The 14,416-nt window shown below is 44.7% G+C and overlaps 2 protein-coding genes across 5 annotated transcripts in view; one reads left to right on the top strand and one right to left on the bottom strand.

Moving 5' to 3' along the window:
* Positions 1–4,711: 4,711 nt before the first annotated feature.
* On the top strand, positions 4,712–9,415 carry dusp28 (dual specificity phosphatase 28). 3 transcript variants are annotated; one of them, XM_035634183.2, is made up of 4 exons: positions 4,712–4,947; positions 5,819–6,219; positions 6,921–7,061; positions 9,134–9,415. In XM_035634183.2, exons 2-3 carry the CDS (start codon positions 5,875–5,877, stop codon positions 7,026–7,028), a joined length of 453 nt encoding a protein of 150 aa, XP_035490076.1. In that variant the 5' UTR covers positions 4,712–4,947; positions 5,819–5,874; the 3' UTR covers positions 7,029–7,061; positions 9,134–9,415. The 3 variants fall into 3 exon arrangements, with proteins under 3 accessions (XP_035490076.1, XP_035490075.1, XP_035490074.1); XM_035634182.1 differs by having other exon boundaries at positions 4,712–5,037; XM_035634181.1 differs by having other exon boundaries at positions 4,713–4,997.
* A 402-nt stretch (positions 9,416–9,817) lies between these two features.
* Positions 9,818–14,416, bottom strand: part of proca (protein C (inactivator of coagulation factors Va and VIIIa), a) — a 4,766-nt gene continuing 167 nt past the window's right edge. Inside the window, exons 2-9 of one of the 2 annotated variants that reach the window (XM_035634146.2) lie at positions 13,896–13,979; positions 13,423–13,580; positions 12,796–12,820; positions 12,203–12,313; positions 11,592–11,732; positions 11,310–11,428; positions 10,838–10,955; positions 9,818–10,499 (exon numbers count right to left, since the gene is read on the bottom strand). In XM_035634146.2, the coding sequence (XP_035490039.1) occupies positions 9,910–10,499; positions 10,838–10,955; positions 11,310–11,428; positions 11,592–11,732; positions 12,203–12,313; positions 12,796–12,820; positions 13,423–13,580; positions 13,896–13,965 (1,332 nt within the window). In that variant the 5' untranslated portion in view covers positions 13,966–13,979 and the 3' untranslated portion in view covers positions 9,818–9,909. Of the gene's footprint in view, positions 10,500–10,837; positions 10,956–11,309; positions 11,429–11,591; positions 11,733–12,202; positions 12,314–12,795; positions 12,821–13,422; positions 13,581–13,895; positions 14,023–14,416 lie in introns of both variants that reach the window. The other variant, XM_035634147.2, reaches the window with a different exon arrangement.

Here is a 14,416-nt window from a genome sequence, read left to right as displayed (position 1 = left end):
TCCTGAGTCACATTCCAAGGTCATGCATGCCCTGAGGTGTTTCTGCCTCTATAGTGGACAACAGTAACCACAACATCACGTCTGTATACAAGATACCAATACAGATTGTTCTCTCTACGATCAGCATGTTCTTTTTAACTAGTTATAATACATATTTTTCTGATATTTCACTCCTGTTTATACCAATAAAAAGAACACAAATAAACCATTAAATATAGCACACAATACATGTATATACAAGTTCATCTAGGCACTTGTTAATTAAACAGAACATCACTGCTTAACACTTCATTAGATTTTCATTAAACAGATCATAACAATCAACTTTATGCACTTAGACACGTCTCTCAGGATCTCCAATATCCTTGGTTATTATTTGTTGATACATGGTCTTGGTCAAGGGTGTCTCAATCAGTTTTTTCAAGAGTCCTCGTATGCAAGGAATGCAACAGCAACCACAGGTAACAAGGATTCCTGCAACAACAGCTAACGAGATCAGAAAAGAGGTTATTAGGCAGCTCCATTTGCCAAACCAGGAGCCTAGGAAGTCACTGAATGGATCCCTGATGCCCGAATTCTCTGCCAGCTCTTCAGACAGAGAAGTCAGCCCCGCCAGGGCTTTGGTGATGCTGCCATCTGGAGACGTGTTATTTGGGATAAATGTACAACAGAAAGTTCCAAACATTTTGCATACACCTCCTTTTTCGGCCAATAACATATCTAGTGCCATCCTGTTTTGCCATGCTGTGAGGGAAGTAGGACCCAGTTGTTCTGCTATGCCTTTTACTGCATCCCTGGTATAATTAACAAAGCGCTGCTGATTGTAAAAGATATAGTTAATCCCATCCACATTGTTGCCAAATAATTGCAAAACGCATTGGAGACCCTTAGGGTCATTCTTATTATTTAACTGAAACGGGGTAGTAGCCAGCTGGAGTCTCGCTCTGGCACAGGCAATGCAATCAGATTGATCACTTTGCTCGGTAGTATATGTCATCCATTTTAGCCATTCATTCTTTTTCGCAAAACCTGTCTCAAGAGCAACTTTATCTTCATAGGTCAGGTTAGTCAAATATTGTACTAATGAGAAAGTTTCACCCTGAGGCATGATAGTTGGTGTGATTACTGATGATGCTGTGATTGTGTTATGCTGTGTCTTTATTACTGTTATGACAAAATGTCCCAGAAGATTTTCCCTAACTCATAGGCGCCCAATACGTACTTGCTGGTGTCTGCATCTTGTGGTCTTTTGAGTGTCAAGATTAAGGGGTTACAGCTGTCCTTGCCACATGAAGATTGGGCATACCCTTTTATTAAGGTCAGTCTCTGTTGGAGGGGGTCTGATCCTTTACTGGCTCTGGGTGGCTGATAGCCCCAACTACTTCCTGTGTTTGTTATTACATAACTCCAAGATCTTGTCCAAATATAGGTCTTTGAGATGGACGGAACTTTGTTTGATCTTCAGGAATCTTTCTTCATACTCTGTGTCTGGCCCTGTAGTATGTTTGTAGTACGTAGTGCAATGTAAGTCTTCAGGTTTCATTATGTCTGCCTGTGGTGGCACTACTTGCTCAGCCTTTTGCAGTAGGGCTGAGGTTACAGATCCTGGCCCTGAGGTTATCAAATCTGTACTGTACCAATAATGAACAGGTGTTTAATCTTGGATGACTAGACAGGAAGTCATTCTGAGTGCTTTAAGTCCTTTCGCTGTTGGCACTGTAGCTATGCCTAAGCTTTGCATCATATCTCTTCCTAACAGATTACATGGACAAACGTAGGACAATACTACTTGACAAGGACTGTTTTTACCTGTTACTGGATCTGTTATTTTTATGGGCTCTGACAAAGGTTCTCTATGAACTCGTCCATTAGCTGATTTTACACAAATAGTGGTTGTTGAAATTTGCATTTGAGGTACATCTTCTGGGTTGACGACAGTTCTGGATGCGCCTGAATCACAGAGAAATTTAATTTGCTTGCCCTGTACTGTCAGCGTAACTTCTGGTTTTTCCTCTTCCCATAGTAGCACTTCTAGTGTGCTCAACTCTAACACTTCCTCTTCAATTTCTTTATCTTCTTTCTTCTCCTTATCCCTGTCTGACCCTCTTTCTTCGCCCAATCATGCTCGTTCCTGTCTTATGTCCTGATAGGTCTGATAGCTGGGCGTTCTCTTTTTAGGACAATCTTGTGCCCAATGTCCCTCTTGTCCACACTCCCAACATCCAGTATCGTGACCTCTACCTCTACCTCTTCCTCTGCCCCTTCCCTTATAACCGCCTCTTCCACTATTTAACACCAATATTGTCGCACCATCTTCTTCTAAGATGAGTTCATTTCCTTTTTTGGCCTTCCTTTTATCTTTAAAGTGTTGTTCTGCGTGTCTGGCGTATTCTAAAGTATTTTGTAAGCGGGCAGTGCGATGATCAACCATGTGTTTTGAGACGAAGCTGCTGATTTGGGGTTGGCTACCCTTTAAGAATGCGTTCTTTAACTGTTGCTCATAAGGGGTAACATTGGCCATGTCTCGTGGTACCTCAACCCCGCTGTGATTATCAAACACTTCCTTGAGCCTATGATAATAGTGATCTACATCTTCATCATCCTTTTGAATGCACCTATTTATCTCTGTCCAATTTGCTCTAGCCTGATATCTGCCTCTCACACGTCCCTCTAGGTCAGTGAGTCTCTGCCTAAGGTTAGCGTCACCATATGGCAGTGGCCTTCCCTGATCGTCATTTGGATTCCAATTTCCGCAAATAAGGCACCAATCGTGTCCCATTATCTGTCTAATAGCTCTCTCAATTTCGACCCCATTGAGACTATAACTGGCATAGAGCCCTTCTACTCCTTCTATATATGTGGCTACTTTTACTTTTGGATGATGTATGCCTTCCGTGGCTTTTTTAACATCCTCCACGGTCCAAGGCCTGTATACATACATAGTTAAATCTCCATCTTCTCCTGGGTTTGGGTTAGGGACCTGAATCATTGGTAGTAACTCATTGACTTGGGGACGTTCCGCTCCACTAGCAGCACCTTTAAATGGGCTCATGGCCTGCACTTTTGCTATAGCCCAATTGCCCCACCCATGTCTGTGATCGTGTGTCACCCCCTGCTTGTTTTTGTAACACTATTGGCAGTATTGGTTCTTGCTGGGGTATCTCAGGGTATAGGGAGGAGGCTGTGGGAGGAGGATGTGGCTGTGGATCATCATCATATTCTGGAGTTGGAGGATTTTGTCTAGATCTAATTACTGAGTTTATATCCTCTTTGTCCACCAGGGTTTCTTTACTCTTTGCTTTTGACTGGCCCCACTTTCTTTTATGGGCTTCAGCGAGCCACTCTCTGGCCTGACTTAATCCATTCTTTTTGTTTGCTCTTGGATTAGTTAAGCCTATTTTTTCGATGTCCTTCACTAATTTGTTACATCCTTCTACAGTGATTCTACCTCTAAACCTGAACTTCTTTTCCCATCTTTGCAAATATTTAATGTTTTCCTTATCTCTTATAAACATACATTTTGCATCTCCACTAAGTTCTACTTCTTCTTATCACCGTCAGGTTTCCGCCGTCTGTTTTTCTCTGCTGAGACACTGTCAACAATCCCCTTCAATGGCCAACCAGTTTGTATGGAATACACCCGAGCAACTGGTCTGATCAGTAGGTTAATACTGAGACACCACTGAATCTCTATCTCCCAGTTTCACACAATGACAAAAACACACAACACACAAAGACAAACACACACAACAGTCGTCTTCCTATCGCGATACCTTAGTTCCTCAAACTATTTCCTTTTAACGTGTACACGGAGTTATTCATTTCCTGTAGTCTTCTCACACAGACTATGGACTACCACGCTACCTCACAGAGTTTTGATCACAGTTTATTACTGCTGATTTCTTTCTCTATAGTTTTTTTTTTTTAGCGCTTATCCTAATTTTGCGACTTTAATTCTCTTACCTTCAACAGCTCAATTCTGTGTTCTCTTGTTTTGTTTCTTTTGGGTCCCGTCACCCTTCCACCCTCCAGTGGTGACTGGCCTCCCTTTACAGCAATTCAGCTGGAGGTCTTTGTTTAGGAGTCGTCTGCTCCCCCGTGCACGGTTTCAGCCCCGCTCCTGGATGGTGGAAAGGATGCTGGGACCAAGATGTTAGAATAATCTGAAATGAACACAGAAAGTTGAATTCGGTTTTTAGGCAAAAAGAAACATTTAATACATACATATATTCTTGCTGCAAGGGGACAAGTCAATACAGCAGCACAGTGTCTTAGTACTGAGGCCGTCCGACGAATACAGGAGATGCAAGGATATTTAAGGATGATGGGCGGTTCCCCTTTACAATGTACATCTGTGTGTTACTTATTTACAGACAAAGTTAAATGGCAGGTCCTGAGTTTCCTGAGTCACATTCCAAGGTCATGCATGAGGTGTTTCTGCCTCTCTAGTGGACAACAGTGACCACGACATCACGCCTGTATACAAGATACCAATACAGACTGTTCTCTCTACGATCAGCATGTTTCTTTTTAACTAGTTATAATACATATTTTTCTGACAGCGGATCATCTTTAAACTGCCCACTGATATTTTCACCAGAAAATATGGAAATGCATATTTAGTGGACTGATTCTACGAGTGTGGGAGTTTTGGTGCAGCTTGATTGACTAGAAGGACTGTCGGGCCTTGGCGGAGGAATGAGCTCTACTGAGTAACATTCAGTCGTGAACCTGAGCAGTGTTAGGACCCAGAGCAGAGCAGCTGTCAGCGTGTGTGTGCAGTAAATATAGCAGCAGTGTGTGGTGTCACTGGTGTGTTGATCAGATGATGAGGCCTGAACACACCAGATGAGTCTGAGCCCTCCGTTCTCCTGCCAAACACGAATCACTGTCGCCTGAGAGTTCTTCTAAGGGGAGCACGAGCCTGAAGACGGCTGACAGCTGGATGTGAGTCGGTGTGTCCTTGGTGGTCCTTCACTCACCGCTGCCTCTGAGGGGTCAGTGAGGGAATCTGGGAATCTGTGTTTGTTTGTGGATGTGAGTGTCTCTACATTTCACCATTTAGTATTTTTTTTTCTAATGCACTTTGTACTCTGTCATTGTGTGTGTGTGTGTGTGTGTGTGTTAAAGAAGAGAGTCGATCGTGACAAAATCTAGTTCTTCATCCAACATTTTCTTAGTTTCTCAGTTTAATATACAAACAAATCTGATGAGAATATATCAACAGATTATTTATTTAATCTTATTGTACTTTTTTCTAAGTACATTGAATGTTTTATTAAAGAAAAAAATCTTACACAATGTTAAATCCTTAATAACTTCTCTCTGTGTGTGTGTGTGTGTGTGTGTGTGTGTGTGTGTTTAAGTGTGAAGGGGGAAAGAAAAGACCAGAGGTAAAATCGACATTTGGAAGTGATTTGCTTTCACAAAAATTGAAACATCTGTTTATCAGTAAAATGTTGATAGTGTGAAACAATTTGATGAAGACAAATGTGACCACAGAGCCTTATATTTCCCTCAGGACGTGGGGCTAACAGAGACGGAATACTGGACTTTAACCTTCATTGTCCCCCCCTGACTTTTTAAATCAAACATATGACCCTTTGTGCACCAGCATGGACGACTGGCCAGAGTAGTGAGTTTCCTCCCAAAACTAGAGGAGGTCGAGGTGGATGGATAGGAGACCAGGGTTCTCATATCTGCTCCTGCAAACAGCCGACGTTGGTTGCTTTAACCATTACCAGCTGCTTTGGTTGCCTAAATGTAACAGGAAAATGACTAACACTCACGTTTCTCTGTTCTCTTTCTGATCTTATAGATTAAGAATAGATCAAGGAAGCCTCTGAGGGTCAGTTCAACCACACGCTGATCAGGATGCTGCAACTGTGTAAAGTCACCAATGCGCTGTTCATCAGTAACGCCCGTTCAGCCTGCAGCGACGAGCTCATCCAGCAGGAGGCGGTGACACTGTGCATCAATGTGTCAAAGCAGCAGCCGTTTCCCTCCACAGGCGTCACCAGGCTGCAGGTCCCCGTCTACGACGACCCCAACGAGGACCTGCACAGCCACTTTGACCGCTGCGCCGATGCCATCCAGCAGGAGGCCGACCGCGGAGGACGCAGCGTCGTCTACTGCAAGAACGGACGCAGCCGCTCGGCCAGTATCTGCGTCGCCTACCTGATGAAGCACCGCGACCTGAGCCTGACAGCTGCCTTACAGGTGCAGTGGCTAGTCTGGACTGGGTTATCATATCAATACAAGGGCTACAAACTCTAAATATAGAAATTTGCACCTTTTAAATTGTAGTGAAAAACTTTTCTGTAAGTATTGATGGCGTCACACGCCACAACACACTGTCCTGTCACAATCCTAAATCCTTAACTGACACACATGAATTAAAATAAAATAGGGCCTTCTTTGCCTAGAAACTACAGAGCCCTGGAACAGATCCCTTTTGTCTAGATTCTGCAAAACTTGCAGCCAGTTTCGCTCTAATAGGACGACTGTACGTACAGCAGATATTGGGCTCTTGCATGTCCCAGACTGGTCCATTCTTTTTTTTTGCGTCCCCTGGAAACACTTACAACACATTTCTGTATTTGCCTGTGGTGTGTCTGTGCAGACCACGTGTTGACCGTCTGATGAAGTCGTCTTCCTAATTTGCCTCCCGTATACACAGGATGAGTTTACAGTTGAAATGGATCAATGGGGCGTCGTCGACACCTTCTCTCTTATTGTAAACTGAACTGTTGAGAGAAGAACAAACACAGAGGAAGAGGGCACGTGGTGGAGGATCTCATCCTGAAGGTCGTCAGTCTTTGGTTCAGGAGACCTGATGCCGATCAAACACCAGACTGATCCGTCACAATTAAAATGGAATAACTCAACACTTGCTTCTGGTTTTTCCTCTCCTCTACCAGAAAGTGAAGACGTCTCGTCACGTGATTGATCCGAACCCCGGCTTCATGTCTCAGCTGCAGAGATACGAACAGGATCTGAAGAAAAGACGAGGACAGACGGAGTCCTGATCGTCGACCGGAAGCCTTCATGGGGTCCTGAAGGTGAACTGCTTCCTCTCGTCCACCTCCACCGCTGCAGACGGACGGAGGCAGAGCTGCAGTTTGACTCAGAGCGCAAATGTCTTAATCAAGCTCTAGATTCTAGAAGAAAGAAAAAAGCCATTAACCTCTTTATTGGTTAAGTAATATTTAATCACGTGCGTCCAAAATGAAACATCGTTTAATAGATTCCATAGATACTTCAGTAACCCTAATGAGGAATGATATACAATAACTAAAGTTAAATTTAATATAGAAATTTAAAGTAAAGTAAAATAGATTAAATTAAAAAAACTTAGATTAGATACCAAAAGGTAGGATTCATATTCACCCGATATACTCTGTGCTATGTAATGTGCACTGATGCAATGCACATGATGATAATAATAACAACTGCAACTATTTCTTTCACTGGTTCCAACTCCAAGATTCAAAGATTGATATGATGATCCCAGGCATTTTTCACTTCTGTCTGATGTTTCACGAACAAAACAAATGATCGATCAACCAATAAAATAATCATCAGATTAACTGATCATGAAAATAATTGTTATGTGTTGCACTACTAAGCTTAATTTAGCCCTTTTCACTCACATGCAGTTTCAAAATGCTTAAAAAACCCATTTTTTCGTGTTTTTATCCGACACCTGGCACAAGAATATGAAAAAGTAGCAGTGCAGATTTGAACAGTCATCGGTTCTGCATTTCAGACGACGTAACAGCAAACTGCAGAAAATATCTTGTCTTACTAAAAGAGATATTTTCTGCAGACATAGCAGGACATAAATATAGAAATGAAACATGTTATACTCTCCCCAGATTCCATTGTTCATTATTATTATTGTTATTCTTCTTGTTGTAGTTGTAGTTGAGTGTTGTTCTCTCAGTGATTCTGTGCCAGGCCTGTGGCTGAACTTCCACCTCCAACCTCCAGAGAGGAGCCTTGACTCACTGGCTCTTCATTGTATTGAAGAGCCAGTGAGTCAAGGCTCCTCTTCAGGAAACGAATCAGACCTGAAGCATGAACGGTCTCCACAAAGACGCTCTGTTGACTTTCAAACACGAGCATCAGGGGGAAAAAACGTGGACTTTAAATATAGATGGACTTTTGGGAGCCGTCGCGTCGTCCATCTTTATTTTCAGTCTGTACCATTTCCTGAAATTAACTCTTAAAGACCAGAACTCATCTGGGTTTCACAAGTACTGAGTTGTGTATAAAATATATCGCTTGTACAGTATCTAGTTTAAGAGGTCAATTTTAATAAAACATATTAAACATGTATATGATCAATACTCTGAGCAGCCGTCAAATGTCCTCCCCTGTACTGGACTTGGTAAATGAAACAATTAAAGACTTAATCTCAGGTTAAAAGTGATAATGAGAGTGAGCGACACATTATTGTGAAGTGCAAATGCAGCAAACAGTAGAATAAGCTGAAACGTTAGAGACAAGCAGCAGCATGTCGTCAGTGCAGCTGATATATTCAGATAAAGATATTTAGACGCAGATTTTACTAAATGATTCTGATGCTGAAATTGAGTTGTTTAAAACGTGTGTGTGTGTGTGTGTGTGTGTGTGTGTGTGTGTGCGTGTGTGTGTGTGCGTGTGTGTGTGCGTGTGTGTGTGCGTGTGTGCGTGTGTGTGTGTGTGAGTGTGTGTGTGTGTGCGTGTGCGTGTGTGTGTGTATGTGCGTGTGTGTATGTGGTGTGTGTGTGTGTGTGCGTGTGTGTGCGTGTGTGTGTGTGTGTGTGTGTGTGTGTGTGTGTGTGTGTGTGTGCGTGTGTGTGTGTGTACGTGTGTGTGTGTGCGTGTGTGTGTGTGTGTGTGCGTGTGTGTGTGTGTGTGTGTGTGTGTGTGTGTGTGTGTGTGTGTGTGTGTGTGTGTGTGTGTGTGTGCGTGTGTGTGTGTGTGTGTGTGTGTGCGTGTGTGTGTGTGTAAGCCTCAGGTGTGTCTTCAGACCGTGCATCAACTGTTGATCTGAAATTTATTAATGATTTTTTTTTCTTCTAATTCTGAGACCAAAAACAGTTTTCGATTTTATTTTCTAAATAGTTGTTTTGTTTTTACTTTACAGATAAAATTACAGATTATCCGATGGTACACAAACCTTCTTCCTCCTTTTCTGGTGCCGTCGCTTAGAACCGAATTAAACTGAATCATTTGACCAAAGCACACCGGACCTCATCGTGTGAGTTCTGACCAGACCGTGTGGAGGTACAGTAACGTGTGTGTTACATAACAACGGCCTTCAGCACTTGTTAACACATTAGGCCTGAAAATGCTCTGTGTCCCTTTAAGACTCCGCTAATGTACAAAACTGTTGAAGAATGAAATAAAGCTATATGGTCACTCAGGATCCAGCTTTGTGTGCTCTGTGAAATCCTCATTTACCATCTTGTCCCTAGTTATTGAAACTCCTCCCTTAACCTGTATGAAAAGTATCTGGCCCCCTCTTTGTCTGGAAGATGTGATTATAAAGTTCCTTTCTGGAGTTCTACTGTGTAACTGCAGTGTGACACTGACCTAAAATCAAAGCTGTTGCTCTGAAGTCCTCAAGTAAAATCTAACTCGACCTGTCGTTGGTGCCAGAAGAAAAATCAGAGGAGCACTTGAATCAGCAGGGTTCATCCTCTGGGGACCATGAATGTGTAAACTGTCACGCCAATCCATTGGATAGTTTTTGAGATATGTAACTCAGGACCAAATGTTTTGAACTGACCGTTTTGACTCACTTGTCCAAAAAGTTAACCAAAGCCTCTTGAGACGGAATGAGTTTATTTAACAAAGTGGGTTACAGCTTCATGTGGGTTTAAGAACCAGACATGATCGAGTTTTGGGGCCGGAGGGGATTTAGATGTTTGGGGGTTGTTGTGGATGTCGACCGTTGTCCCATTCGTCACGTACTCTGTTGATCCACTCGTTGTAGTTGGACACCTTGGTGTAGATGCCCAGCTTGTCCTCCTTGCCGCAGCCCTCGCCCCAGGACACCAGACCAATGAGGAACCAGGTGTCTCGGTACAGAGTGACCATCGGCCCCCCGCTGTCCCCCCCACAGGCGTCCATCCTCTGGCCGAGGATCCCGGCACAGAGGAAGTTGTCTGTGACGTTGTGGGTCATGTGCTGAGTGCAGATGCTGTGGCTGACCAGCGGGACCTTGATGACGTTGAGCGCCGAGCTCAACTGGACGCTATCCAGGTCATCCTTACCCCAGCCCGTCACCACGGTGGCGGTGCCGTTGAGGTGGAGCATCCGCTCGGCCAACTTGCGTCCCGGCAGGCAGACGGGGACGATGTACTTGGTCAAGGGCGCGGGGGTCTCCAGGCGGAGGAGGGCGATGTCGTTGTCCACCATTTCGCCTTTGTAGTAGTTTGGGTGTTTGAAGGTCTTGATGACCTTCAGGTTCACTTCTGTGCCTTCGTCTCTAAGACGCTCGTAGTCACCTGAAGACACAGATCACAGGGTTTTCCCAGGATATCTGTTAGCTGAGGTGCTGAGTGCCTGTCAGCTATCGCCTACAAGTGTTTTTACACAACACTTCTGACTGAAACTTTGTATATTTCACAAAAGCGTTATGTTCGAAGCTGCTATTTCTTATTTTTCTCGGGCTTCTTGCTGTAAGTATAGGTGGAGGTGACGGTCGCTCACGAAGAGCTTCAGCCATTGTTAGATGTTATAACACGTCCTTCGAGCAGAAATTTGAATGATTCAATGATTTTCATTAACCCTGGATGATGTCATGAATTCTTTCAGTTTGCGGGCGTTTGGTATGAAGACTCACCGAGTCGAACTCTATATCTCAGGCTGGGGGCGATGCAGTGAGCGGCCGTCAGCACCCAGTTCTCATCGATGAGGACGCCGCCACATAGAAAAATCCCTCTGGGGTTCAGCAACAGCACCTGTACACGAAAATATAACGTCACACGTCTCTGACTACATATGAAACAAAGTTAAGGTTTGGGGAATAGTTTGATCAGATTTGATTGATTTGAGAATCCAAGCAATCAGACATCAACATACGTCAGTGTGATAAGAACGACCTCACGTGACAGAAACATCTACATGTCCCATCTGCTGACATGGAGGGGGGCGGGGCTTGTGACCCATACTGCAGCCAGACACCAGGGGGCGTCAGGATGTTCTGGGAGCTGTCACGTCGTCCATCTTTATTTACAGACCGCTTCCCTGTCTAATGCTCATTAAACCTTAACTGATGGTAAATGGGGAAAGAAGGACACTTGACGTCTTGTTACCTGCCAGGGACTCTCTCCCTTCTTCCCCACCTCCCCTCCCACCATCCACGGCTGCAGACCATCCATCGGTTTAGTGTACGACGACCTGGCGATCAGCAGCTGACCGCAGGACGAGGAACCTGACGGGACAATACATTAAGCGAGAGGTGGTGATGGGGGGGGATATTGTACATACAAGTACACGTACCTATACTTTGAGGATTTGTGCACATGAATCCATGATGATTTCCTCGTAAAATCTCTCCACGCGGGAAAAGAACTAAGTGTCAAACTTCTTCTCACCTTTCGGGACACATTTCCTGGAGTTGGCGTGCAGTCTGTATCCTGTCACACAGCTGCAGCTCCTCGTCAGACCGTCCTCGGCCTCCGAACACTCGTGGCCGCAGCCGCCGTTATCCACCGAGCAGTTAGTGGCCGTGACAACTGAACCACAGAGTTTCACACGTTCACATTCGTATCACAAGAGTTTTGCTAGAACTTTGATGAATTGTTTTTGAGTTGGAGCTCAAACAATTAACCAGCGAATCCGTTGGTCCATCCACAGAAAAGTGGACTGTTGTGTATAACTATCTTTGTAATTGTTTAATTATTGAGGAATTGACTTAATCAGGAGAACATTGAAGGTGTTAATCAGAAAGAATACAATTTTGTCATTGTCTACTTTACACCCTGGATCAAGTTGCATTCGTGAACACCACCAGCAGTAGGAAACGTTTTCTTGTTTTTGTTGGTTTGATTTTGTTCAGTCTGACCCTTTCTGTTCCGTTCAGTGGAACATGGACAATCACGCCAGTCAAAGTCTGATTGTTCTCTGAGGTTGTGGTGGAGGATGTTGCTTTGTGGTGGAGGGATCTTTGAATCCTCTCCTTCGTCACACACACACTCAGACTCACGCTGGTCGCAGTATCTGCCCTCGTATCCCTGGTTACAGCGGCAGGCGTAGGCTTGGTATAGGTCCACGCAGGTTCCATGAACGCACAGGTTGGCGTGACACTGGTTCCCATCTGAAACACAGTCAGATCAACTGCAGTATGTTTCCCACAGTGCTCTGCGCATTCTGTCTGCACACAGGAAACCTGCATGTTGAATCAGTGTCGTTGACATCAGCTGACACGTCGTGACATTCAAATCGTACGTTAGTGCTGCCGAGTGGGAAAAACATCCACGTCAGCCTCTGACTTGTAATTGACATCTGGTGTATTTGACTTGATTTAGAGTTTGCCACAGTAGACGGTGTCACCACTCCTACACGTTATTCAGCCACCTGAGTCTTCACGCTCATTTGTCTGTCAGACAGGTGAGTGAGAGGTGGAAGGACAACACGTCCTGCGTCATCAGCTTTTAAGACCGGGCGTGAAAAGTTTTACAACTCGGTGAAGAGCAGCAAAAGAAATTCTTTGCAGTTTCTGGTTTTTAATTCTCAGCTTGAAAATGAACATCGAAACCAGACTTCGGGTGTTAATGGTTTTAAGGAAACATCTCTCACCTGTGTACACCGTCCAGAACTCCAGCTGCCAACACACAAAACAAGAAGTCAGTGATGAAGCTGGACAATAAAAGACACTGTCCTCTGACGTCACGCTCAGGGCGGAAGCCGGGAATTATCTTTTTAGCTACAAGGTCGTGTAGACAACCGGATACGTCATGAGCGTAATTGTTCACATACTTGCTGTGTACTACACATGTTACTATTCCACTAGAGGTTACCACACAACTCACTGTATAGAAATTCCAGATTTGCATTTTGTAAATTAAAAAACGTGGCGACACTGAAGCAGGTTAGTCTGTGGTTACTTCTGAGATCACGGAAGAAAAAAACCCTGATTGCTGCTTCTAGTATGTGCTTCTACACTGCCCCCTACTGACCATGTGCGTATTGCATCTTGTGGACACTGTTCATTCTGAGGAGGTGCACAACCGATGGATGCAGGTTCCGTGAGGCAGCTTGATGTGCACACGTGGGTGTAGTTCAAAATGAGTATATCTGGCCTTATGGTTGCAAATGATGCAATGGTTCACCCTCCACCACAGTCCACACAAGGAGGCTGCAGGGCAGAAAATAAAAAATAGCCAGGATGGAAGAGAATCTAAAAGAGTGAAGAGTTCGTCTTACTGTGGCTTCCCTGGTTTGGAAGATCTCTCTGGCTTCTTCATAGTTACACCTCTCCTCCACGCATTCGCGCTCCATGGAGGCGGGTTTCAGCTCCTCCAGAAAGGAGTTGGCCCGACGGGAGCGGAGCAGCATGTGAGCCTCCGCCGGCTCCGAGAACACTGAGGAACGACAAAGAAGCCGGACGATTACACAGCGCCGCAGCATGTGGCGTCATCCATTCCGTGATCTCAGAAGACCAATATCTCAAAACCTGCTCGGATAAAACCCCCAAACTACGGACAGAACCAGAGGTTTGTGATAGAATGTGTTTGTTTGTCAGCAGGATTAAAGACTACGGATCAGATGTCCACGAAACTTGGTGGAAGGATGAAACATGGGCCATTGAAACGTTGTCGTGGGTCCAGACAAGGGGGCGAACAGCTGTTTCACATCCATTCCCACCAACATATGAAAGATATCAGTGACTCACCCACCTGAGACACTGAGCACTGACGCCGACCACAGAGCGACGGCGACGGACACGCAGAGGACGAGGCGGTACATGATGTCAGTCAGACCTGCAGCCAATGAGACGTCGTTGTGTTCACATCAACCCAGCACCTCCAGTAAAGCAGAGGCAGTATCACAAACATTCATATTCATAATCACATGGCATGGGGGTTGATGTGACATTTATGAAAATCAAAGCAGGTGAAAAAAGCTGGATTCTGGAGCTGGACACGAAACAGCAACGCAAAATCACAACCACATCACGTTTCTGTTTTCTTTCTTTTTCGTAATGCTTTAAATGTTTTTAATAAATCGCTCAGCAGCGTCGCTCAAACGTTTCCACATTATCGATCATTTTCAAGCTGAAACCCCAAAGCAGGACACGGCCCCTGATCGAACCCCCACGACCTTCGACCCCCGTGAGCCGAGGGACAGGGGTCGCCGAGCCCGGAGCGAGGCCGAGACGGATTCGTGGATTCGTCACGACGTCACGAAGCCGAGACTC

Source organism: Scophthalmus maximus, chromosome 5 (assembly GCF_022379125.1).
Source record: "Scophthalmus maximus strain ysfricsl-2021 chromosome 5, ASM2237912v1, whole genome shotgun sequence".
Taxonomy (NCBI): domain Eukaryota; kingdom Metazoa; phylum Chordata; class Actinopteri; order Pleuronectiformes; family Scophthalmidae; genus Scophthalmus; species Scophthalmus maximus.
This window is presented reverse-complemented; position numbering and strand designations above follow the sequence as displayed.